The 25,196-nt window shown below is 40.2% G+C and overlaps 1 protein-coding gene and 2 non-coding genes across 3 annotated transcripts; all 3 read left to right on the forward strand.

The window, feature by feature from the left end:
• The first annotated feature begins 169 nt into the window (after window positions 1–169).
• On the forward strand, window positions 170–19,326 carry LOC140546776 (adipose secreted signaling protein). Its single transcript, XM_072670175.1, has 6 exons — window positions 170–242; window positions 7,199–7,304; window positions 9,803–9,939; window positions 10,648–10,798; window positions 13,926–14,051; window positions 16,744–19,326. The coding sequence occupies exons 2-6, from the start codon at window positions 7,286–7,288 to the stop codon at window positions 16,839–16,841; spliced, it is 531 nt and encodes a 176-aa protein (XP_072526276.1). The 5' UTR covers window positions 170–242; window positions 7,199–7,285; the 3' UTR covers window positions 16,842–19,326.
• Window positions 19,327–21,516: 2,190 nt separating this feature from the next.
• Window positions 21,517–21,599, forward strand: trnal-cag (transfer RNA leucine (anticodon CAG)). The gene has a single exon. It is a non-coding gene; the product is annotated as a tRNA-Leu (tRNA).
• Window positions 21,600–22,887: 1,288 nt separating this feature from the next.
• trnal-cag (transfer RNA leucine (anticodon CAG)) lies at window positions 22,888–22,970 on the forward strand. The gene has a single exon. It is a non-coding gene; the product is annotated as a tRNA-Leu (tRNA).
• Window positions 22,971–25,196: the final 2,226 nt, after the last annotated feature.

Below are 25,196 nucleotides of genomic sequence, written 5' to 3' on the forward strand. Positions count from 1 at the left end.
AACGGGTGGGAAACAAATAGTCCCTCTGCGCTGCGTCAGCCAACCGCATCCACGGAGCGCTCGGACTGCAACTGATTATGGATGCTGGCGGTCAATCATAGCGCAGGAGGGAGGGGTGTGACGGAAAACGGGTGGTTTGGACCAACTGTGCCGTACACTGCGTCTAGGACAGCACAGATCGAGACACAGCGGACGGAGTGGAGCACACGCCTTCATTCATCCCACATCCATCAAAGCAGTGGGTAAGTGGGGTGTCTTATCTTCGGTATGATCTGGTGTGTTCACAGTAGATCTACGAGTGGAGAAGCTTAAGAAATGTGCATGGATATGGATTATGTGTGTTTACCTGTGTGTCCCTCATAACCTTATTGAAGGGGAGTGTAAATTATATAACCACAGATGAGCAGCATATCTATATCTATCTATCGTCTATCAATTAATCAATCAATCAATCAATGAGTCCATCAGTAAACCTATGTATATATATGTATATAACATGAATCAATACACTGTATCCAGTTTTTGAGCTCATAGTTAAGTAATCTAACAGTCCACAGCCCATACTGGCACACCAACTGTCCGCTTCGTGTCCCGTTGCTCCCCTGCATCTGTCATCCCTGCCATAGCTTTGGCATGCAAAGATAAACCTGCACTTATGATAATAACCCACCGCACTGCACTGAAATGATTGTTATTATTTTTAAACATGGTGCTCTGCCTGGTACCTTCTGCTTCTTATGAATTATACATCACTGTTTCCCACTGCTGGTCCTCACATAACTGTCCTCAACTGCACACTCTACTGTTTTCCCTGCTCTAACTCACCTGACTCGCTGAGTCCTCAGCTCGTAAACAAGCCCTTCGTGGCATTAGAATGCATGAGTTGAACAGACAGAGCAGTCAGATGTGAAAGGCATGCTTATTCACCTCGTACAGTACAGATTGTCCCAAAGCAGCATTGCAGAAGTCAAGGTCCGGACCTCTAAGGAGCAATCTGAGAGCCACAGAGGCAGGTGGCAAAACACATTTAGAGTGTGAGGGAGGAATACTGTTATCGAAACGTACAAAAGTGGGATAAACAATAGTTCTGAGATCCTAAGAGAAGGAAGATACTCCTCCAGTGCTTAATGTTACAGATCCATTTAAGACCTGATTATATGTTCCTTTGGTGTTTACAGGCACCACAGGTTTTTGAAGGACCATTAATTAACAGCGGTTCAAAAGTGGAGTCCGGGGTTTTACTCGAGTCTTAATTCAAAACACATTTCAATATACGGTTGAGCAGTGGTGGCTCAGCGGTTAGAGCACTGGGCTGTTGATAACAGGGTTGTGGGTTCAATTCCCAGGCTTGGCAAGCTGCCTCTTTTGGGCCCTTGAGCAAGGCCCTTTACCCTCTCTGCTCCCCGGGCTGGAGTTGGCTGCCCACCGCTCTGGGTGTGTGTGTGTGCTCACTGCCCCTAGTTCACTATTGTGTGTGTGTTCACTACCACAAATGGGTTAAATGCGGAGGACACGTTTTGGTGTACACTGTACAGTGACAAATACGTGCACCTTTAATATTTGAATTTGATAATATTGTGCAATGTAATAATAACATTCTAATGAACCAGTTTAGCAATAAAAAAAAGTAATAACATTAATAACATGTATCTCATTCAGTCTTAGCCTTAACTCTGACTCATTTTAAGTCTGAGGCAAGGCTGAGACGAATTGAGAGAGAGTGAGAGAGTCCAAATGAAAGCAAGACCAGAGTCCAGACCTATTCAAGATAAAACCCAGTTGAGCATTAGGACAAGTCAAGAATGAGCACAAATGAGAGTGAGCTAAAGTCAAGCAAGAATGAGACCGAGTCAGAGTGAGACAAAGTGGAAATGACTTAGTTGGACCTTGTTTTGACTGTGTCTCGCTTCATTTGAACTTTGCCCTGACTAAATTTATTTGGGCAGGTGTGAATACAGTACAGGCCAAAACAACTGCACGAGACCCTTAAGAAGAGGTGGTCTCGGTCTGGTCCCAGTTGATCTCTGAAGTGGTTTATTTGTGATGAGAACGTGATCTGACGTGATCTCAATCCGACCCAACCATCAGGTGTGCTCCACAAGTTTGAGCTAATCAGCTCTCGTAGCCAGGTGCTCACCTGATCTACTGCCCGGATAACTAACGTTACTAGAGCTATGAACTAATGCCATCTCTGAGGTTGGTCCATGATAAGCTGCACAGAGATCTGCACTAGTCCAGAACACAGGACCTTCTGCCTTTACTTTCTTGCTCCACCCCAGACAGGTCTGACCAATAAGAGAAGAGAATGTTCTCACATGGTTTGTGGTGATGCATTTTGGTGGGCTTGGATTTTTACCTGCATGCAAAACAAACCAAAACAAGGGGAAGACCCTCCAAGTGGTAACTGATTTGGACCAGAGCAAACCAACTATAGGTGTCTCACTCGTTTTTGAAGTCAACATTGACTCTGGAAACAAGACGTTTTTTAGCCATGCAGGCAATAAGGCGAAGCAGTCACATGACAAAACGAACCAATCACACAACCCCATATTCGGCATGCCAGCATCCGCTTGCAGCGAACCCCAGACCACTGATTATAGAAGGACGCCCTCAGTCTCACTCCCAATTAAACTCTGCCTTGATTTGGCCTTGTCTCTGACTCACTCCCGTTTCTTCTGTAGACTTGGCTTTGACTCAATCTTGACTAATCTTGAACTTACCTTTGGCTCAACCAAGCTGGTCTTGACTGCAGCCCTAGTAGGATGAGCATGAGACAGCTTTAAAACTGGAACCTCAGGGAACTCCAGAAGCAGTATTGGGAAACACTGTCATATATGAAGGATTCATACTCTGACGCTACTGACTTGCCCAGATCGTTTCTCCTACTTGTCAGATAGGAGCGTACTCCTGGGACACATGCTAGATCATTAGAAACCGGCATCACGTCTACAGCTGTTCTTCCTCCATTCACTAGTGATTAGGGTTACGTAAACCCCTTTGTTCCCTTCGGCACGTCAGACCGGATTTAAATGAGAAATTTTAGACCCAGTTAAAGGGCCCAAAATAACTTTTCTTATTCACAGAAAAGCTCAGGTTGACTTAAGCCTCTATGATTTGTGCGTGAGTCCTACTATCATTCCAAATATCCAGGCACACAGCTGGCCTGGCATAATAACACGGATTAGGCTCAAAGATTTCCAAGTTAACAGGCTGGTGTTTGGCTGTTAATTCCTTCCTTAGTTCCTGGGATGAGAACTATACGTTTTAGGACAGGAAACGCCTCATTAAAAAGCCGTCGGCATCAGAAAGCAGATCTCAGATATCAAGACCTCACCTGTTTTGTTACAGGTGGTTGCAACAGTGATTTCTAGGTGGTTGTCACTGTGTTGTTAGGTGGCCCCTATGGTATCCTAGGTGGTTGCTATAGTGTTACAAAGTGATTGCTAGGTGGGTGCTTTGGCAGCCCTGGTAGTTGCTTATGGTGTTACATAGTGGTTGCTAGGTGGTTGTTTTTGTGTTACCAGGTGGCTGCAATGGTACCTCAGGTGATTGCTTATGGTGTTACATAGTGGTTGTTAGGTGGTTGTCATTGTGTTGCTAGGTGGCTGCCACCCAGGTGGTTGCCTATGGTGTTACAAGGTGGTTGTTATTGTGTTGCTAGGTGACTCTCCCAAGTGGTTGCTGTGGTGTTGCTGAGTGGTTGCTAGGTGGTTGCTATTCTGTTGCCAAGTGGCTGCTATGGGATCCCAGGTGGTTGATATGGCGTTACTAAATGGTTGCTATGTGAGTGCTATAGTGTCACATGTGGTTTACTAGGGTCTTGCCAAGATGTTACTGTGGTACCCCATGTGGCTGACTGGGTGTTACTAGTGTATTTGTATGACTGTGACATGAATGAGGTGCACAAACGTTTCCACGTCCTTCTTAGTTCCTGGGATGAGAACTATAAGTCTCAGGAGAGGAAAAGCCTTATTAAAAAGCTGTCAAAGCGATCAGCATCGGAAAGCAGAGGATATTAAGACCTCATAATTTCCGCCAGGCACAGCCTTATAGGAATTAATTTTATATACTACGGTAATGTTATACGCTCCAAAAGTAGTGTGTGCAGTGGTTTGTATAAATGTAGTAAATGCAGGGACAGCTTTTCTGGGCTGTTAAAAGCATCTAATTTTACTGACACTCATAAACTTTGCTCTGAATGGTCCCTTGGTGGGATTCTGCTGCATCTTATAAATAATTAGCAGGCCTGGCTCCGTCCCATGACGTCCCTATTAATTCCAAATTCTGTTGAGGGTCTCCTCCTGCAGAGTGTTTATCCCATGGGATTATGTTTTAAAAGCCAGCATGATAGCTCATTATTCTAATTGGAATTAGAAAGATTACAAAGGTTCTCAAAACTGTGAAACTGTAGGCATGAACATTCAAACATGTGCACAACATGGACAAAAGTATTGGGACACCTGCTTATTCATTGTTTCTTCTGAAATCAAGGGTATTAAAAAAGAGTTTAACCTGTTTTTGTTGGAGTAACTGTCTCTACTGTCCAGGAAAGAAGGCTTTCTTCTAGATTTTGGAGGAGCACTGAGGATTTGATTGCGTTCAGTGACGAGAGCGTTAGTGAGATCAGGATGTTGGATGATCATCCCACCACCTCATCATCCCCAACTCTCCAACTGCACTGGATCTCAAAAGTACTGGATGGAGCACCATAAATGTATTCATTGGTGTCAGCAATGGGTGCAACTTGAAGTAGCTTGCATTCATTAGAAGGGGTGTCCACAAACATTTGGCCAGATTGTGTGGCTAGCTAGATTTGTTGTGTTTGCTTGGTCCTTTACATGTTGTTCTAGGTTATGTAGCCAAACTGAGGACTCTCAGACTTTCAGGAGGTGCATGTTAGAGCCCATATTAGCTGTACATCAAAAAGACAGGAAAAATAGCTCAACTGTTTGCGTAATAACTAATAGTTAATTTAGAAATACGGTAAATAACTATCATTATACACTAAAATTGATGCTAGAAAAGATGCTAGATAGATCAGAGCATTCAGATTGGAGATCTGCCTCCTTGCGTTATCTTCCTAAGTCTCAGATAAAAGCAGTGCTTGTAGGGATGTACCAGTGTGTGCTGCTAAAAGCTGAGCATAATGGAGCCTTAACCTCCTGGGAACTGGGATGGGCATAACTGATAGTCGCCATGTAGGTTGTGTCCTTCTGAAAAGTCAATCTTTTCATCCCTTTACATTTATAAGCTCACTGCACTGGAGTCAGAGCTGAACTCTGTAGCTTCCCAGGCTAAGCAGCAGTGAAGATTTCGGACCAGGCTTCACCTTATCTGACCCCAGTCATGAAAAGCAGAAATGGTCCAGAAACAAGGCTTGAGTTCCCTGAGGCTTTGTGAGATTATCACTGGTGTTCAGAAGGTAAAACAGTCGCACAGCTTAAGTGGTTCCTAATTGGTCACTAAAGTGATTGCTAAGCTCTCCCCGAGACAGCAAGATGTTGCTGTGTTACCCCATGTGCTAGGTGGTTGCTATGATGTTGCTAACCGCTTACTATAGTATCATAGGTGCTTGCTATGGTGTTGCTAATTGGTTGCTCTTGTGTTGCTAGGTGGCTGCTATGGTATCCCAGGTGCTGCTATGTGGTTGTCATATGGGTGCTATAATGTTTAATGTCTAGATAGTTGCTATGGTGTTACTAAGTGGCTGCTAGGTGGCTGTCGTTGTGTTGCTAGGTGGCTGCTATGGTATCCCAGGTGATTGCTATGGTGTTACTGAGTAGTTGCTAGGTGGTCGGTATTGTGTTGCTCAATCGCTGTGATGGTATCCCAGGTGGTTGCTATAGTGTAACTAAGTGGTTGCTAGGTGGTTACTATTGTGTTGTTAGGTAGCTGCTATGTTATTCCAGGGGGTTGCTATGGTGCTACTAAATGACTGCTGGGTGGTTGCTATTGTCTTGGTAAGTCACAGCTATGATATCCCAGATGATATGGTTGCTAGATGGTTGCTATACTGTCTCACATGCTTACTAGGGTGTTTTCAAGATGTTGCTGTGGTACCCCATGCGGCTGACTGGGTGCTACTAGTGTATTTGCATAATTTGGCCTATATAATAATAATATAAAAAAGATGAACATGCCACTTCTAATGTATCACTCTAAAATACTAGCTTTTCTTGTACTTGTCTTTATCTTTTTGGCATGGATATGACATTGGACAGTGATTTGGCAATACTTTGAAGCACAAGGCACTTGATTAATCAGTCTGTCCATGGCTGTGCTGCTTTCTCCCATTCTCCTGGAGCCGCCAAAAATAGATGAAGGAAAGGAGCACTGTTTGAACTCACGTCGGCAAGGCACCTGCTAGTTAACTGTCTTCTGCCAGTCATGGAAAAACTGGGTTCATGCTTTATCTTAACCGCATTACAGTGCATACATGGAAACGGAGATGCAGAGGCAACCTGCATTTCAGTTCATCATGGTTGTAATGTCACCACTCCGCAGGATCACTGTGCATATTTGGAAATCGCACTGCAAAGGCAGATTGTTGCCATATTCACTGAGGTTGTGATGTCACCAATCACTCTTCAGGTTTATTTATTTAGATTAATCAAAATAAATTTTCAATAATAGCATCATTTCAATTCTTTCGTCATAGTTGTGATGTCCTGACTCCTCAGGATTACTGTGCATATATGTAAATTATTGTCACCTTATTCACTATTTCTGTGCATTTAAGTTTATCATGGTTGTAATGTCACCACTCTGTCTTCAGGTTTACAGTACATTTATGGAAATAAAGCAGCAATAACAGCTTGTTTTCAGTTACAATCCATATACTGAAACAATGAAAACAAGCTGTAAAGGCAGCATGTTTTTATTGTATTTATCATGGTCGTAATGCCACAACTCACTCATATATAGCTATATATTCATATATAGCCACCAGTTCAGCTAAGGGCATTTTAGGAGGCCCAAACATCCAGGGGCTTTTTTTTTTAGTCCATATGTAGCAGTTTGTCCTGTACATTTAGGCTGCTGTTTTCATTTTATGAGACACAACATAAAAAATGTTTTAGGGGATAAATAAAGGTTGTAAACTGCTCGTCTCAAAATAAATTCAGTAAATAAAATCACACAAATGTAGAATATGTGTCCTTTAAGACTCAAAGGTAATTGTCTCTTTCTCTCTCTGCAGGAGTCGGACAGTGAATGGCTGGTCATTAGAGATGCTGTCACACTGACATCACTCTTCATCACTGGTCTTTCTTGGCTGTATGTTGACATGGCAACAGGAAGGAAAAGTCAGTGGCCATTTGTGTGTGTGTGTGTGACCGTGACTGAATGTTGCATGCATAAATAGGTTTACTCAGGTGTGTGTTAAAACCTAATCTTAATCTTAACCTCTTAATCTTCAGTTTTTTGTTACTAGAGTTACTATGTAGATATGAATTTCTCATACTTTATGGCATGTTCATTACTATATAAGTTCCACTGGAGATATAGAATTTATTGAGAGACAATATGCCTCTTTCTAACATTACTTTCTTATGGTTTCAGCCATATAGAAAGTTAGCAAATGGTCATCTTACTCCTTTGTTTGTATGATGATCACTCTTTGTCTGCCGACCTGAAGTGGTCACTCTCCTTTGTCTGTTTGACTGCCAACTGTATGGTAATACAATTAACACACCTTTGCAGAGAGTCAACACCTTGCTCCTTTGTTGTGTGATGATCATCAACCCCTCCTAATGTTGGTACTCCAAGTACCCTCCAAGTACACCCCCCTCCTACCCCTCCTTAAACTCCTCTTCTTCATCATCCTTTCCCCTCCCACCATTCCCAATGTATGTAAGGTTCTCCCGAAATATCCCTAATCAGACTGGATTGGACTAGACTGTACTGGGTCAGACTAGACTAGACTGTCCGTGATCAACTAAGCTGTGACCATGTGATTTTCTGTTTGCACATGAATAAAACTCCAACATTAAAGATCTAGTCTCCTGACTCCTGAATCTGCCTCCTGTAGGCCGGATTTCTAAGTCTCTAAGGAGACTTTCTTTGTCAATGTACCTAAAAATAAAAACAGAAAAAAATGATTGGTAATTTTCAATGAATGTTGACTTTCTGTCTGTACAAATGTAGTGTCCTGACAGATATCCTTCAGGTACAAGTTTTTAAATATCATATAAAAATAGTGCACCACCATTAAAAGTGCATTTGTTAGTTTAGAAACCCAGCCAACACCGCAGAGAGGTGGAGGTGGGCCGAGGAGAAGATCAGACTGTGGTCAATTATAATAGGACTTCTGCCACTTTGCAGTGCTTACAGAGAGAGGGTCCAGACTGGTGGAGGTGCTGTAATGGTGTGGGAAATGTTTTCCTGGCGCATATTGGGCTGTTAATCATGGCTTGAATGACACTGATTGTTTGAGTATTGTTGCTGACCATGTGCATCCCTACATAACCATGCATATTCCCATAATCATAATGCATCATGTCAAAAAGCTAAAGAGGCCTATTTTATCTATCTTCTTAGGTGAGCTGTCATCCACGCACCGCACAGATTGATTTAGGGCGTGTCAGTGTGTCTTTGCTATCGTAGTGATGGGAAAAGTAATTCGCAAAATTTATGCACTAAGTCTCTTAATGAATCATGGGTGTGTTTTGGGCGTACTGTGCAATGAACCAAATAAGCATGTCCCTATAAGAGCCAAGGGCAGATTTGTGCAGGGGTGTATGTGCATTGGGTACAGTTAACCAAGATAGCAAAATGCCAGTAATTTACCTGAACACACTTTATTTCGAGACCACCACACCCATCGGCATAGATGTATTCGCAAGCACCGTTGCTATTAAAACATACATTTACACTTACATTTACGGCATTTAGCAGATGCTCTTATCCAGAGCGACTTACAAAAGTGCTTTGCTATTTAACCAAGAAAAACCTTAGCCATTCAGAATAGACTAATAGTTCAAATATACCTTTAAGCTTTAGACATTACTAAGCACAAGTCAGTAAGGTGACCATAGTACTCTGCTATTTGTCCAAGTATTCTCAGAAGAGGAGGGTCTTCAGTCTGCGTTTGAAGACAGCGAACGACTCTGCCGTTCGGACACCCAGGGGAAGTTCGCTCCACCACTTCGGTGCAAGACAGAAAAAAGCCTGGACGCTTGTCTTCCACGGATTTTGAGGGATGGCGGGTCGAGCCGAGCCGTACTTGAAGTTTGAAGGTCTCTTGGTGTGGATCGGCTTTTGACCATATAGGCGTAAGGCGTGGAAATAGGCCCAAAGTCTCTTAAACTGGTTTTATGACATGTTTAGAGTTCAGTGTTATTCAGTGGTCCTCCCAATCACCAGATCTGAATCTAGTAGAAGACCTTTGGGATGTGGTAGAACAGGTGATCCTCAGCAGAAAAGTGCTTCTGAAAAATCTGCAGGAACTGTGTGACTCAATCTCAACGTGAGCCAGAATCTCATTGGAATGTTTCCAATGTCTTGAAAATTTGAGGCTATTTTAAGAGATTAAGGAAACCCTGGATCAAATGTTTTCATTTTCAGATGATGATCAGAACACATTCTCAAACATGTGTCCAAACTTTTGACTGGTACTATATATTTATATTTTTTATGCGTACATTCAGTCTTTATCCGTTTGTTCTCTTTCTTTCTCCCACTCACAGAGAAGAGGGTCTCAAATGTGTGTATCATCATCTCTGCATGAGTTCCTAGTCCATTCTTTCTCTCTGATTATATGTCTTTTTCTCTCTCTTCCTCCCACTTTCCCTCACTCCGACAGGCTCGACATCTAAGGGCGGAGGCGTGCGGTTTCCTGACGAAGCGGAGGAGGACCCACTCAGCGATTGCTGCAACGACACCCAGCAGGACAAGGTCATCACCGCACAGACAGAACCAGATGGAACGTACCTGGTCAAGGTGAGCAGGGTCAACAAATCCACAGCTACATGCCCACTCTTTCCCAACCTTCCCTCTTATATCAACGTCCTTTTCACACAGTAGATAAGCAACTGCATGAGATTTTAGATTTCAGATTTCAGTCATACATTAAAACCACTGACAGGTGGAGTGAATAACATTGATGATCTGGTTCCAGTGGCACCTCTCAAGCAAGTAAGCAGTCAGTGTTGGAAGCAGAAAAAAATGGACAAGCTTAAGGATGACTTAAGGATGCAGTGGTCAGTACCTACCAAACGTGCTCCAAGAAAGGACAACCAGTGAACCAATTGGGCAGCCAAGGCTCACTATTGCGTATGGAGGGCCCACCTCACAACTTACAGGACCTATAAGATATGCTGTTAACATCTTCATGCCAGATACAACAAAACACCTTCATAAGTCTTGTGGGGTCCATGTCTCAAGTGGTTAGAGCTGATTTGGCAGCAACTTTTGGGGGGCAACTCAATATTAGGCTGGTGGTTTTAATGTTATGGCTATAAAGAAAATGTTGTTTAGTTTTTTGAAGTTCTATAAAGAATCTACATCTACAAGAGTTACCCTTTATATCCCTTTAACCAGGTAAAGGTCAATGTATATATTTAGATGGTTCTTTGGGTTGTCATTATTGTATATAGAACAATTGCCTTCATTAAAGAACCTTTAATGACTTGAACAACATCTGTGCAGGTTGGATTCCTAAGAATCCAGCACAAGTACGAGATCAGCTTTACAATCCCTCAAGTCCCCACTTTGGGCAAAGACGCCACCCTATCCCCTGCTCTTCGGACCACGCCCAAGCCACGCCTCCGCGCCACCCGAATCATACCACGTCCTGAAGGTATGCTTTCCTGTTCTGACAAACTTTACCACACAAATCTTACAAAGCAGTACTTGACAGTCAGAGTTCCTGCCTTCCTGCTGATTTCCTCCCTGGATTCATCTAAAAACTGTCCTCAGAAGTTTTTGATTAGCTATACAATCTTATGTGGCTCCGCTGCCTTTTGTGGTTCCTAAACGCTTCCACTGTTCAATAAGTAAACCCCTCACTGTTGATGGTGGAAGATCTAGGATGGAGGAAATTTCACCAGCTGACTTGTTGTTGCTGATGCAGCGGTGGCTCCTATTACATACAGAACCATGCTGGAGTTCAGTGAGCTATTTAGAACCACCCATACCTTCACTAAGAGGTGTGTCCCAATACACTTGTCCATTCAACGTATGTGATAATGAAATCTGGGGCATAGCTTAAGTGCAACAATTAGTCGGAAAAGCCAGATCAGAATATATGTGATCCAACTCAGTCTTCATCTTACAGCTGCATTGAAAAAGATGTCTGTTACTATGGTTACGCTTTGCATGTTTTATTTAGGAGGATGTACAAATAAGCATGGGCGGAGTTGGGAAAAGGAGTCAAATGGGTGCCTTCAAATGGATTGAGTCTCTTTACCCTGTTTGAGTTCTTTTTCTGGTATTCTTCTTCACGACAGGTGAACTTCTAGAATTAAGATAAAGCCAGAAATCTACAATTCTTTATTATTTTCAAGTTTATTCAGCAGTTTCGGTCAGTAAAAAGATTTTTGACCACTTTTAAGAGCTATGTTGGAGAAGAAACATGCATGAAAGAAAGGGGAGGGTTGGTGATCACTACATTACAGTACCCAAGACCACAAAGCTAGTCTGTTTAAGCCCTATTAGCTTAGTTTCAATATAAGTTTCCATTGCTTATTAGCTACATTAGCATTGTAGCTCCAGTTCAAAATGAAAGAAGCAAGGTTCAGATATGTTTGGGATAATTTGACTACATTCAGGATGAAATTGAGGATTCCAGATAGGCTCCGGACCCACCATGACCCTGAAGAGCCAGACGAGACTATCCTATTGGAGAGTCAACACTCTGGCTGGTTCTCCAGCTTTGTTAAAATATTCTGCTTCCTGAAACACCCCTCTGTTCTTAAATGAGCAATCACTTCGCAAGACCCTCATGTCCACTGTTATCACCAGAGCAATTCTTCTTGATTGAGGGTTTCAGGCATTTCCTTCAGGCCCTGTTTTTCCATCTCTTCATTTAGAGCAGACGTTACTTCTGAACAAACTTCTTGTGATCTATATTTGGGCAGTCTGCGTAGTTCTGACTCCAGACCTAAAAACAGAGCCATTATTGTATGATTGTAATCTCAATGTGGAACAGTTTATGTGGGTGTCAGATCCTGTTAGCACTCTCGACATCCAGCCAAGAGCAAGACTACAGGCCGAGATCAATAACCACACTCACCTTTCACTGTTGCATCGATCCTTCTGCAAGCTGGAACACTGTAGGTGTATTAATGGCAGCATAATTTTTTCAGCAGGTCAATACTTTCACCACGTTGTGAGCCAGTAGGAGTGTGTGTTTATATGTGTGTGGGTGTGTGTCTGGGTGTGTGTTTTTTATTTATTTATTTATTTAAATATGTCAAGAATATAACACAGGGTTTTAAAAGCCCATGGCCTATAAAATAATCAGTGTGATGATTGAATATGTTCCATTTATTTTGTTTAATGCTATGAACGATTGTCCTGCTGCTTCTGTTGTTTCTAAACATCCTGTTTGGTATAAAAGTGTCTGTTCTACTTGTTTCAATTCTACAGCTTTGTTGTGGGATATGGGTTAGTTCCGTAATGCCCACATGTCCCCTGATGCTTTGCCTCTCAGTCTGCTGTTTCTCTGCCTTTCATTCTTGTTCAGTCCTTAAATGGGTTTGTGTGTTGTGTATTATTATATTGTGCTTTGCCTCTTTATCTGCCATCTTCCTTCCTGTCTATCTCTTACAAGCCTTAAACAGGTTTGTTGTGTACTTTTGCATTCTGTCTTTTCAACTTATAGACATGGACAATCAAAAACAAAAAGACATACAGATAGAAAACATCAGTATGTGCAGAAACGCATTCACAATAGCAAAAACATTTACATGCAAAAATCCAGTAGAGCATTATGTGATGTTGTTGCATGTACTTGATATGTAATTTATAACTATTTGTTTTGTCACTGCCAGAAACCAACAAAATGTCATCAATAGTGCACATTTTTACTTCTCTGATTGTAACAATAATAAGACCAATCCAGACTGCTGTCTGATTGAGCTTCTGCTTTTGCATATGCAAAAAAACATAGTGTATCCAGCAAGAACAAAAGCCTTGTTAATGCTTTTTAACCCCTTAAACAAACTATTATCAAAGAATAGGCCCTCCATTTAGTATAGAAGTCTCTGTAGTGGTTGCTTCACAAAATAATGGCTTTTAGTAACTTTTACTATTAATTCAATACATAACTTAGTGCATTTCCACTGAATTCACATTATAGAGCAGCCAGTAAAACATTAAAATCAGTAAATGGATGAATTTTTATATAAGATTATTTTTTATATAAATCCTCTGACCTCTAAACTGTAAGAAAACAACATTTCGAATGAGAGCACTTTTTATTGTTACTCTTATTAAAAACACGTACAAATAAATAAAACTGCTTTCTGAATAAGCTTGTGCATTCATTCAGCATCCAACAAAAATAAAAGCCTTGCTTATCTTTTGCCTCTTTTGTATACCAATAAATATTAAATTGCCTCTGTCAACAGTAGGCAATAGCTGCTTTACAACACAATGGTTTTTAGTAACTTAATTCATTAATACATTACATAACTTTATGCAATAACACGGAATTCAATGATGAGTGTGGAGCAGCCAATCAGACATTACCGAATAAGTAATTCAACAGATTTTAAAGCCATATTTGTTATTTTAATTTTTGTATATTTTCTAACAGTGTATATACCTTTATTTTGTACCACACTGGTACGTACGAACAACATTTCAATTTGGCGTTTAGTAAGTTTTCCAAAATTTCAGTTCTTACATCCCGTCATGCACTCTCTCACCCCTTCTCCCTCTTTCTTCCCATTTTCCCTCCCCCCTACTCCATCTGTGTGTAGGTGGTGTGAAAGTAGTGTGTGAGTACAGTGCACAGCAGGAAGGCGTGGTGCAGGAGGAGCTCACTCTGGTTAACAGGAGTAGGAGAGACAGCAGTGTTCGAGTGAGAGTACAGGCCAGAGTGATGGGTGAGAGACACTTGTACACACACACACACACACACACACACACACACACACACACACACACACGTGCATGGTCTTACATAACGGCAGGGAATGAAAGACTTGCTTCACAAACACACATCATCACACACGGCTGCACATAAATGCTGGCAAAGCAAAAAATACACACAGTACACCAACAGCAGAATTTTATCTAATGTTCAATATTATTATTATATTATTCATAATATTATTGTAAATAAAGTGATTATAAAGAGTGGTTTGGTGGGAAAACCATGCCAGAGTTAGACTTCTTTACATTGGTGGTGAATGGACCCAGATGTCTAAAAAGTTAAATGCCTCTAAAAGCCACATCACATGAAAATGAATTGCATTAAATGGGGATGAATACGCTGCCTGATGCCTGAGACTTCATTTTGCAATAGGTTCGAGGAAAAACAATATCTTTATGATTGAAATAAAAAATCAGTGGACTTCCTCTTTAATCTGAAGTACCTAAAAGAAGCATTTGGCTCTTCTATCAAAATATCAAAAAGCTGCTTTTTTATATAAAGCCTACAGCAGACCAGATGTCTTCACAAAGACATGTTTTGTCCCCACAAGCACCTAAAACAAGGCCATTGCACACATACACACACAGACACACATGCCAGCTGGCTTGTCCTCTTGGTCTTTGTCATTTGTCAGCGAAAGCTCATAATAATCCCGAGTGACGTTTGGACTTCAGCCGGCACACTCATCTGTCTGACCTGCTTGTACTATACTACAATATAACAGTGAAACCAGCCCGTGTGTTTGTGGGAATGACACAACAGTGCTTCCTAGTGGCTGATTCAGAATCATGTTTCACTGTTATAAAACAGATATTAACTCTGAGTTACACCTAGCAGCTTAAGTAATCCTCCGATTTTTCAAAATCTTAGAATTAATGGTTGAGATGTGAACAGGGTCATTTAGAGTGGTTTGGTCTGAAATGCTTTGCTTTAGAAATACATGCAGGGTCAGAATTATTCATAGCAGTGGGGAATGGAAGCAGAGATCTGAAAGGTTTAAGGTCAAACATGTCATTTCTTTAATAATCCATCCCTGGTGGAGGGGTACAAATAGGGCAAAATAGTCCTCAATGAATATGGGTGTATAATAAGAGTCAAAATCAGAGTATTACAATATTGTGTGTTTTGCAATACTGTATAGATTCTTAAAGACACATTATGGATTTTTAATTCTTATTGTTTTTTTACAATGAAAAGATTGGTGGGAGGCTGTAGTTCATTTAGTGCTGTGTTTAAACCCTGAACACTAGAGGGCAGTGTTGTTCTCAGTGTCTTCAAATCCCACTGTTCTGATTGGTTAAAAAATCCACTTTTCTTTTGTGTCTTTATAATATGGCAGTTTTACTGACATTTGTATCATAATATATGGCAGTGCACTGAATCATAATCCCTTTATGATAACATTTAGCAGGTGCTCTTCTCCAGAGCGAATCACAAAAGTGCTTCACTGTTTACTCAAAAGAAACACCTTGTATCGCCTAGAATCCAAAAGATCCCTCTAATCTTAGATACTACTAAATACAAAAGTCCGTATGGAGCCCACTATACTCAACATACACTGCACTCTGCCTAAGTACTCTTGTAGTGCTCTTGGAAGAGGAGGGTCTTCAGTCTGTGTTTGAAGACATCGAGCGACTCTGCCATTCGGACCCCCAGGAAAAGGTCATTCCACCATCTCGGTTACCCACAATATGTGATACATATCATATCGCATATCATTCTTACCAGTACACAACTCTACCTATGTATATACCATACCATATTTTACCATATTATAATATTTTCTAGCATATTTTCATATTTTCTCTATTTTACCATCAGCATTACCTAGAAATCTCAGAAACACTTGTAGATTGTCAATAAAACGGTTACATGTGTGATTTTAGACATGATGACCCCTGCTTTTAATCACCACCACTGTAAAGAAGACAGAATTAGTAAATATCTCTACAATGAGGACGCCTGTGTATGTTCATTTAGCTGAAAATCTATGAATATGTTGCAAGATGACAGTGTTTGTTTTACATTAGTTCTATAAATAATTTATATAATATTTTTCATTCTATTTTTTTATATTCTCATTTTTAATGTGATTTGTTTTTTATATTTCCACTATTTTACATTTATCAACATTACCTAGAAAACTCAGAAACACTTGTAGGCGTAAAATGAAAAAATTAAATGTCTAAGTTTCTGTTTTAGACCTGATGACCCCTGCTTCCAGTCACCACCACTGTAAAAAAGTCAGAAGCAGTAAATGTCTCTATAATAAATATGTCCAGTATGTTAATTTAAATGAAAATGAGATTGGTGTGGCACAACAGATAGCACTGTTATGACAAAGGCTCTTTGTACTTGACAGTAAGCAACTACACCATGTGAGAGACTGGGTGACTATGCTGCACTACACCAATAAGAGTCCTTGGGCAAGACTCCTAACACTACATTGGCCCACCTCTGTAGTATGAGTAACCTTGTAAGTCGCTCTGGATAAGAGCGTCAGCTAAATGCCGTAAATGTAAAAAAGCCTTGTGGTATTAAGGGGTTTTATGCATGCTGTCAAAAGCTGACTGTGCCACACTGGAAATGAGTCACCATGAACATCCCCTGACACTGGCTGTCCTTCCACCTGACTCTTGCAGACCGCCACCACGGAACGCCCATGTTAGTGGAGGGTGTGCGCTGCTTGGGGACAGAGAAAGAGATCTCCTCGAAAAGCAACGACCGAAAGAAGATCTGACCACAGTCGCTCCCTTCCTACCTATCTTACCAGCACAGACTGAAACGAAGAAATGAGCACAGTGCATGTGCCTCGGGATGTGCTCAAACCCCAACCGTTCCCAACTCCAACTCCAGTGATCCGCAGAACATGGCCTTTTGAGGTTGAAGCCAAACAGTACCAAACCTACTCCATGGCCCGTTAATCCAGACAGGCCTGGTGTTGGAGATGTTCCAGTTGTGAGAAGGTTACAATAAAGAAAGGCCGTTTAGTGGATCACAGGAGCTGGAGTTGGGAAATGTGTAGAGATTCAGTAACGAGAACAAGCAAAAATGAAGACTCCTGCTCAAGGATAGCCAGAAGCGTGGCATGTTCGGGTCAGTCTGAACAGCTATGAGATCTCCAGGGAACTTCTGAGTTGTTACGGTTGCTGGGAATGTTGGGCAAAGCAAGTTTCAGGTATACACAATCCAACTCTTTCTAAATGTCAAGTGAGAACCCGGCTGAGGGGTCGTGTTTAAATGGGAACAGAAGTGCAAATGGTACGTTTAGCTTTAACGTGAATCACAGCTTCATTTTGTTGGCATGTATTAGGTTCAGCATTAAAGCTAATTAATAGAGAACACTATATTGAGTGTATTCACTGTATTTCTGCTGTGCAAAAGTCTTAGCAGCCAGTTAAATAATAATAATAATAATAATAATAAAACTGCTTTTTAATTGGGCACTCTGTGTTTATTAGCTTGGAAAAACACTAATATAATAAATTAGTGCTGTCACCTTTAACACAGTAGCGTTTTTTACACAAATGAATCCTCTTACCAAGTTTGGCCCCAACCTCCTGCAGGTCCCTCTCTTTACAGGGCCTAGAGACATATTAGCGGTTTTACTTAGCGATGTAAACACTGCATCTCTACTGTAGAGCTCAGAGGGTAAATTACACTTTATTTATGCTGAAATATGGATTAAATCTAATAACTAACTCACATTATCTTATTCACACACACACACACAGCTGCACCTGTCTTAGCTCTTAGCTTTATCCAGCCCAATGACTGGTCATCAATTTATCTCTTAAAAAGCTGTTGAAGCATTTTCTCTATTAAAGCACCTGTTTCCGAGTTTCTTCATGTTCAAGGCTGAAGTTCTCCACTGGGATATTAGAAGAAGAAAAAAAACAGACTCCTCTAGACAGTTTATTAGGAATACCACACATTTACTTGTTCTCCCACCCGAAATATTCAAGGATGTGCTAGCTAGCATTTTAACTGTAATTTAACTTTAATATATAAAGTATAAGATTCTTGAGGAACCTTTGGAGGTTCTTCAGTGAGAAACTGTGTAGGAACCGCTTAAGGTGCTTTGAGGAACCAAAGCACCTCCGAGTAAATGTTTTTTTTTTGTTTTGTTTTTTTTAAGGTTCCTTGAAGGCTCCTCAAAGCATCTTAAGAGGTTCCTGCACTGTTTTAAACTGAAGAACCTCTAAAAATTCCTTAAGGAAATTTAACAGTGTGTTTACCGTTTCATCTCATACAGTGTATCCTCCATGTTACTGTGTGTCTGCAATATTATGGAGAATACACATTGCGTTACACTGCATTGGTTAACCATTTCTAAACCAGCTCAGTAATATTTGTAGTTGTCAGTTATCATCCAAAACCAATAGTTTTGGTCATATTGGAGGTTTTGAGGTGAAATCTCTAAAAATCCCTCAATAAAACCAGCTACTTTATGTAGTTCTTTAAAACTCTTGTTACTGTTTACTGCGTTATTTGTTTTTTTGAGATTATTCTTATGTAATATGGTGTTTTCATCAGCACAAATACACACTTCCTGCCCAGATTAATGGTTGTAAACTATTGGCCTAGGTCTTTTGCACAGTACTGCATTTCTGAATGTGTTTCCATTACATATCCACCCTTACGTCGAATGACTCCCGCCTGTTCATGCCGTACGCAAGTCCTCTAATAGTAACACACAACTTACTATCTCTATTTCCACTATCTTGTCTATTTTGTCTATTTCCTGAACACTTCCTTGTAAAAGTCACTATGTCGCATTAGGAATGCATGCTAGGCTTTCAGACAAGTCAGTCAGCAGGAAGTTTCAATGCTTTTAGAATGTGCTGTTAGAGATATAATCAGGGCTGGGTTGTGGGGTTGTGAGACTTTGTGGGGCAAACAAACACTCATATACAAGGATGTGGTAGTAGCTAGACTACAGTCACATATGACTGATTCTGTACATCTGCAGTAGAGTCGGCCAGTAATTTGGGTGTATTTCCAGAGATTTACAAGTGAGGATTTTTTTTAGGTTATTAAATATGTCTCATGTTTGATTAACTGTGGACCTATCACTTCTGTATATAATATGTTTATTATTTATGTTAACACCATCATTACATCCAATGAAAATTCTCCTATCTGTCTTATTTCTGCTTGCACTGTCATTTTGTTGAATGTAGTCTGAATGCAATAACAATTAATTAAACAGAATGGTACCGATATATTTATTCCAATTTATTTTCCATCCAAAAGACTGAATGAAGCAAACTAGAAACTTTCAAATGTTTTCTTTAGGTCTTCATTTGTGATTCGAAAGGTAGGAGATTGTTCCTAAAGTACTACTAGTGTCTTCATAAAGACAGTTCACTTCCAGCTTTGGTTTATTTAGTGTTTGAATGCTTAGCTTGATTCTGTTTCTCCTACATTTTGCTTGCCCTAGTAATGCTAATTACTGAAAAAGTATGAATGTCATATCAAATTGTTCATTATAAGATGTGAAATACTTTTAAAATGAAAAAACTTACAAAGGTACACTAAGACGTTCTTAATTCTCAAAAACAAATTGTAAGAAGTCTTTTAAGAATCAAGCTAAGATGAAAGTTTTTCATCTTAAAAGACTTCTTACAGTTGGTCTAAACAAGAAAACCAATATTTAAGACTTCCTAAGAGAATATTAATGAACTTCCTAAGATTTTTCTTTTTTTGAGAATTAAGAATGTCTTAGTGTACCTTTGTAAGTTTTTTCATAGGAAAGCTTGAAGATTTGAAGATTTCATTCCTATATCTATCTGTAACTACAACATGAAATGTTTCATAGCTCAACTTTACAGTTTTTCACATCCTTCTGAATATCACCAGGACATTTTGCCGATCTTCTCAATCCCAGGTGTCCATATTTTCCAGGGTATGAAGTCAGAATCCTGCTGAAAAGAAAGAGATCACCTCAAAAAAACAATGACAGACATATCTCCAGTTCCTGCTATCAACAGGACATGGCTTTTAGGAGTTAGAACTTAATATGTAAAAGTAAAATTCTACTGAAGAGTCTTCCTAAAATAACATTTAAAATGTGTTCTCCACTAATTCCAGTGCTGTTTCTTTAAATACTCTTGTTAAAAAGAGAGCCGCATCTTCTTTTCAGCATCCTAGACACCTGCAGATGCTTTGTTAACTTTCTTTTGAAAGCTTTTGAGCACAGACACAATAACCCAATAGTCTGCAATAGTTTCATCATATATAATGTGCTACGTCAGCCCCCTGAAATAGGAGTAAACATACCACCACAAACTTAAAACCTCCAGTTTCAAATGAAAAGAAAATAACATATAAAATACAAATACATACAAATAAAAATACATTGATAGATAACAAAAAGACATTTTAAACATCTAAATACCTTATAACTAAGACTCCAAGCTGCAGTCGCACACTGTGCCCACAAGAAGGCGATATGAGCCTAAAAGGATATATATATATATATAAGGATATATATAAAAATAGGCTATTTATGGCTTAACTTGTTGTTTCCAGTGTTGTTTCTTTTCTACTCTTGTTTAAATCAATCTTGTTTAAATTTCTCCTTAATGATGCCTTTATAATGTTATTTTGGGTGGGAACTGAAACTGCTAGTTCTTAAAATGAACCACAGCTTCATATTGTGTGCTTATTTCACACTTTACATAAAAGGCAGTTATCGATAGCCAGTATAGAGGACATTTCTTCATTTCTTAGAGAAATATGTGTAAGTGAGCTTATCTTACATATTTTCCTCGAATTCCTCATTTTAAACATCTAAATAACTTATAACTAAGACTCCAAGCTGCAGTTGCACACTGTGCCCACAAGAGGGCGATGAGCCTAAAAGGATATATATATATATATATATATATATATATATAAGGATACATATAAAAATAGGCTATATATGGCTTAACTTGTTGTTTCCAGTGTTGTTTCTTTTCTACTCTTGTTTAAATCAGAGGCACCTCCCTTCTTTTCAGCGCTCCAGACAATGACAGACGTTTTGTTGGCTTTGTATTTAATTGTGTCTAAGAACAGACAGAAAAAATAAACCTCAGAGAAGAAATACCAGGGCTTGAAAGCCTTTATAGGACTTTGTAGCTGCCATAGATACACAGGAATGACTCTTAGAGATAGCTAATATAATGGATCAACACGTTAAACAGGTAGTAATCATTGATAAAGACGCTGACTGATGTTGTAATGGCACTTTACGTCCACAAGCAGGCAGTATGTCACGCTGATATGGTCCACATACACGGTACATGAATATACAGCAGTTTATTAGTAATATAGCTTATTAATCGCTAATCAGCGATAGTTTACAGATTTGAGTCTTTTTAGTGCTGCTCAAAATTGAAAAGCTATTATTCCAGCCATTAACAGCAGCTGTCAGGATGGCCGAGCGGTCTAAGGCGCTGCGTTCAGGTCGCAGTCTCCCCTGGAGGCGTGGGTTCGAATCCCACTTCTGACAATACCTTTTCATCATTTTCTCCTTAATGATGCCTTTATAATGTTATTTTGGGTGGGAACTGAAACTGCTAGTTCTTAAAATGAACCACAGCTTCATATTGTGTGCTTATTTCACACTTCACATAAAAGGCAGTTATCAATAGCCAGTATAGAGGACATTTCTTCATTTCTTAGAGAAATATGTGTAAGTGAGCTTATCTTACATATTTTCCTCGAATGCATCATCTTTGTTTGTCCTGTTCACAAATCCTATAATAAGCATTTGACAGCTTCTTTTAAACTCACAATACTGTATTTGTACTGCGCAATACTGCATACGTCAGTAACCCAGTGTTTCTCATTGTGCTTGCTTTTCAAAGAATGTCTGAGAACAGAAACACTGAAAAAGAGTGCATAGAGAAGAAATACCAGGTCATGGAAATGTCATCATCAAGTCTTTCCACACTGGGTCGCCACAAAGCACTCAGTAGCCTTCCTCCACTAATCAAAGGCTGAGCTCTTACCATTGTAGCCACTTTCAATGAATAGTGGACAGGTGTTAGCATGGGCACTCTGACTGGTCTGCAGCCACACTGCCCAATCAGAAGCAGAGTGTGTTGCAATCCTCCTGTAACCATCAGTAAGCATTTCTGTGACTTGTGGCACAGTAGCACTCCGGCCGGTTTAGGCCCACCATATTAATGAGTCTTAGGGACCCAACACCCTGGTTTGTGGACAGTTTGTCCCTCCTTAGACCACTGTCAGTAGGTATTCACCACCGCTGACTGGGAGCCCCCCACAAACCTTACTGCACTGCAAGTGAAATCCTCTTACATGTGGTCTAATATTTAACATTTTGAGATTGTTGTAGTAATATTACAAGGTTAATTCACTTATATTTAACTTACAAAGAAAATTATTCTTAATTTTAGATAGCTACTTTTCCTTTGAACCAATCTGCCAGTGGAATAAGACACTTTCAACAGATACAGTTTAGCCCTACAACGATGTAAAAATGAGAAATATCAGATATTTAGACTAAATATAAGAGGATTCACTTGCTAAGGTTTCCTTTTTTGGGGTGTAGCTAGCTAGCTAGCCGTTTGGTCTAGCATTTGGCAAACGCTCATCAGTACCGTAGCAAAGTAGCTAGCTAATGCTAAGTTGCTACCAGCAGTGGGTTTCTTTTAAACGTCTGGCAAATGTAAAACACGCGGTATTAATACTCATTAATACGACAAAATAACGTTGACCAGAAGGTTGTGGATAGTTTTCTACAAGTATTATGATTTCTAGGGGCTGCCATCACTGTCAGGATGGCCGAGCGGTCTAAGGCGCTGCGTTCAGGTCGCAGTCTCCCCTGGAGGCGTGGGTTCGAATCCCACTTCTGACAATAACTTTTCTCCTTGTTTTTCCTCATTAAGCGTATTGACCAAAAGCATTAATGGGTTGTAAAAATGTTGTTTGACAATAACAGTATTTAGATAAATAGTAATCACCAAGAAAAATATAAAATGAGTAGTCCTAGTGATGTGTACGTATATGACTGCAGACCAGGGTTCCCCATTTCATTATGTTATTCTGAGGATGGCATCATTTTCTGAGCGGATGACTTTTATACTTCCACTCAATTTATTTCTAGAAAAGAAAATGTGTGGGTGTGATCATAAGGCAGAAATTAATGAGCTCATGGCCTTTCTGGACTGCAATACCAACTGTCACCACAAGGTCCAACAGTAGTGGATTCTATAGAAGGACATTTGAGAAGATTTCGGATTTTAACGACTCCTAAATTAATTTCTAAATGTTGAAAATATGACCTTAAGGTTAGTGTAGTAAACATACACAGAAACACTTTATTCGGAGTGATCCTTTGTAGTAGCACTAACACATCAACACCCTAACCTTAACTCTAATTTCCATCCAACACCTAACCCTAACCCTCATCTTGGCCCTAATCCTAACCTCAGCCTCGCCCTGGCCTTTAATCCCTACCTAATCCAGTAAAGCTACAGTTCCAGACTGGTATCAGCAGTAGGTTGAGGATGGTTGAGATGGCCTCTATTAGAGCTGTTAGATGATCAGTGATTTCTCAGGTGAACATCTACAGATCTGAACCTGGACTTTCCAAATAAAGTGAAGAACAGCTGAAGAGCAGTCTTCAGTAAAGGTGTCTTGATAACCTACTGAATGCTGCAACATCACTGAGATGGTGTTGAGATGTTACTAAGAGTCGGATGAGTGTTTATTTCATCTAAAAAGGAACTTAACCAAACAAAGTGTGACTAAATATTTACATTTACATTTACGCCATTTAGCAGACGCTCTTATCCAGAGCGACTTACAAAAGTGATTAGCGATTTACCCAAGAAAAACTTTAAAAATTTAAAGATACCTCTAAGCTTTAGACATTACTAAGCACAAGTCAATAAGGTGACCATAGTACTCTGCTATTCGTCCAAGTACTCTCAGAAGAGGAGGGTCTTCAGTCTGCGTTTGAAGACAGCGAGTGTTGGACTCTGCTGTTTGGACACCCAGGTGAAGTTTGTTCCACCACTTCGGTGCAGGACAGAAAAAAGCCTGGACGCTCGTCTTCCACGGATTTTGAGGGATGGCGGGTCGAGCCGAGCCGTACTTGAAGCTGGAAGGGCTCTTGGTGCGGGTCGGCTTTTGACCATTGCCATCAAGTACAGAGGGGCTGGTCCGTTCTTGGCTTTGTAGACCAGCGTCAGGGTTTTGAATCTGATGCGGGCAGCACGATTCTTCAGCAGGAAGATGCAACACATTTATAATTACTGCCAAATCTGTTAAATTAGTGATTTACCTACAACCTACTGACACACCATTATCACATTATAATTTTTTTGTTGAGTTTTGTTAGTAACTCACCTGTTTTTGTCTCTCGATGTGTGGAATTTATGTTTTTGTGCTCAAACAGGAAGTTCCTCTTTAACCTTAAATCAGATGGGCTTCAAGTTCAGCTTGGCCTCCAGAATGCCGATTCTCTATGTATTAATAGTGGCAGTGTGGCTAGGTATAGCTTTAGACTCCAGGCCGGTGTGGTTCTATGGTTATGATTATAAGTTTGTCAAGTGATTAGATCTGTGAAGTGAGTCTGCATGGGCTGAGTCTGAGACACCAGACCTCACTGTTTACCCCTCCAGAGGTTTCAAGGGGAGTTGAGTTGGGGGAGTTGAGTTGATGAGGAATGAGTTGGATCTGAGTACCCCTGTGAAGATCATGGGGGCTAGTGGGCTATTGGAATTAGCATGAGGGGACTAGACTGGGTCCTATATGACCCCAATGATTAGGTGCAGTTCTTTTGTCTTCTTATCCTGTTTAATTTCATTATTGACTGAGCCTGCTATTCCAGTAAACCCCAACACTATTGTGTTTCATGTCTGATGAGACTAAATCAACATTTTGAAGACAAATAACTTTTGTTTGAGCCATGCTTCATTTGTGCAGCACTCAACCCTTTTTTTCAGGGCTGATAATGGTTCACCTTTCTTCCATTGAAAATGACCTGCGCATTGTCCCCAATAGCCTTAAGGGGAACCCGGCAGAGAAAATAGATGGCATTGTCTCTCATTGTCAGCAAACATTGCTAAGTCAGTGG

This window comes from Salminus brasiliensis, chromosome 24 (genome assembly GCF_030463535.1).
Source record: "Salminus brasiliensis chromosome 24, fSalBra1.hap2, whole genome shotgun sequence".
NCBI classification, from domain to species: domain Eukaryota; kingdom Metazoa; phylum Chordata; class Actinopteri; order Characiformes; family Bryconidae; genus Salminus; species Salminus brasiliensis.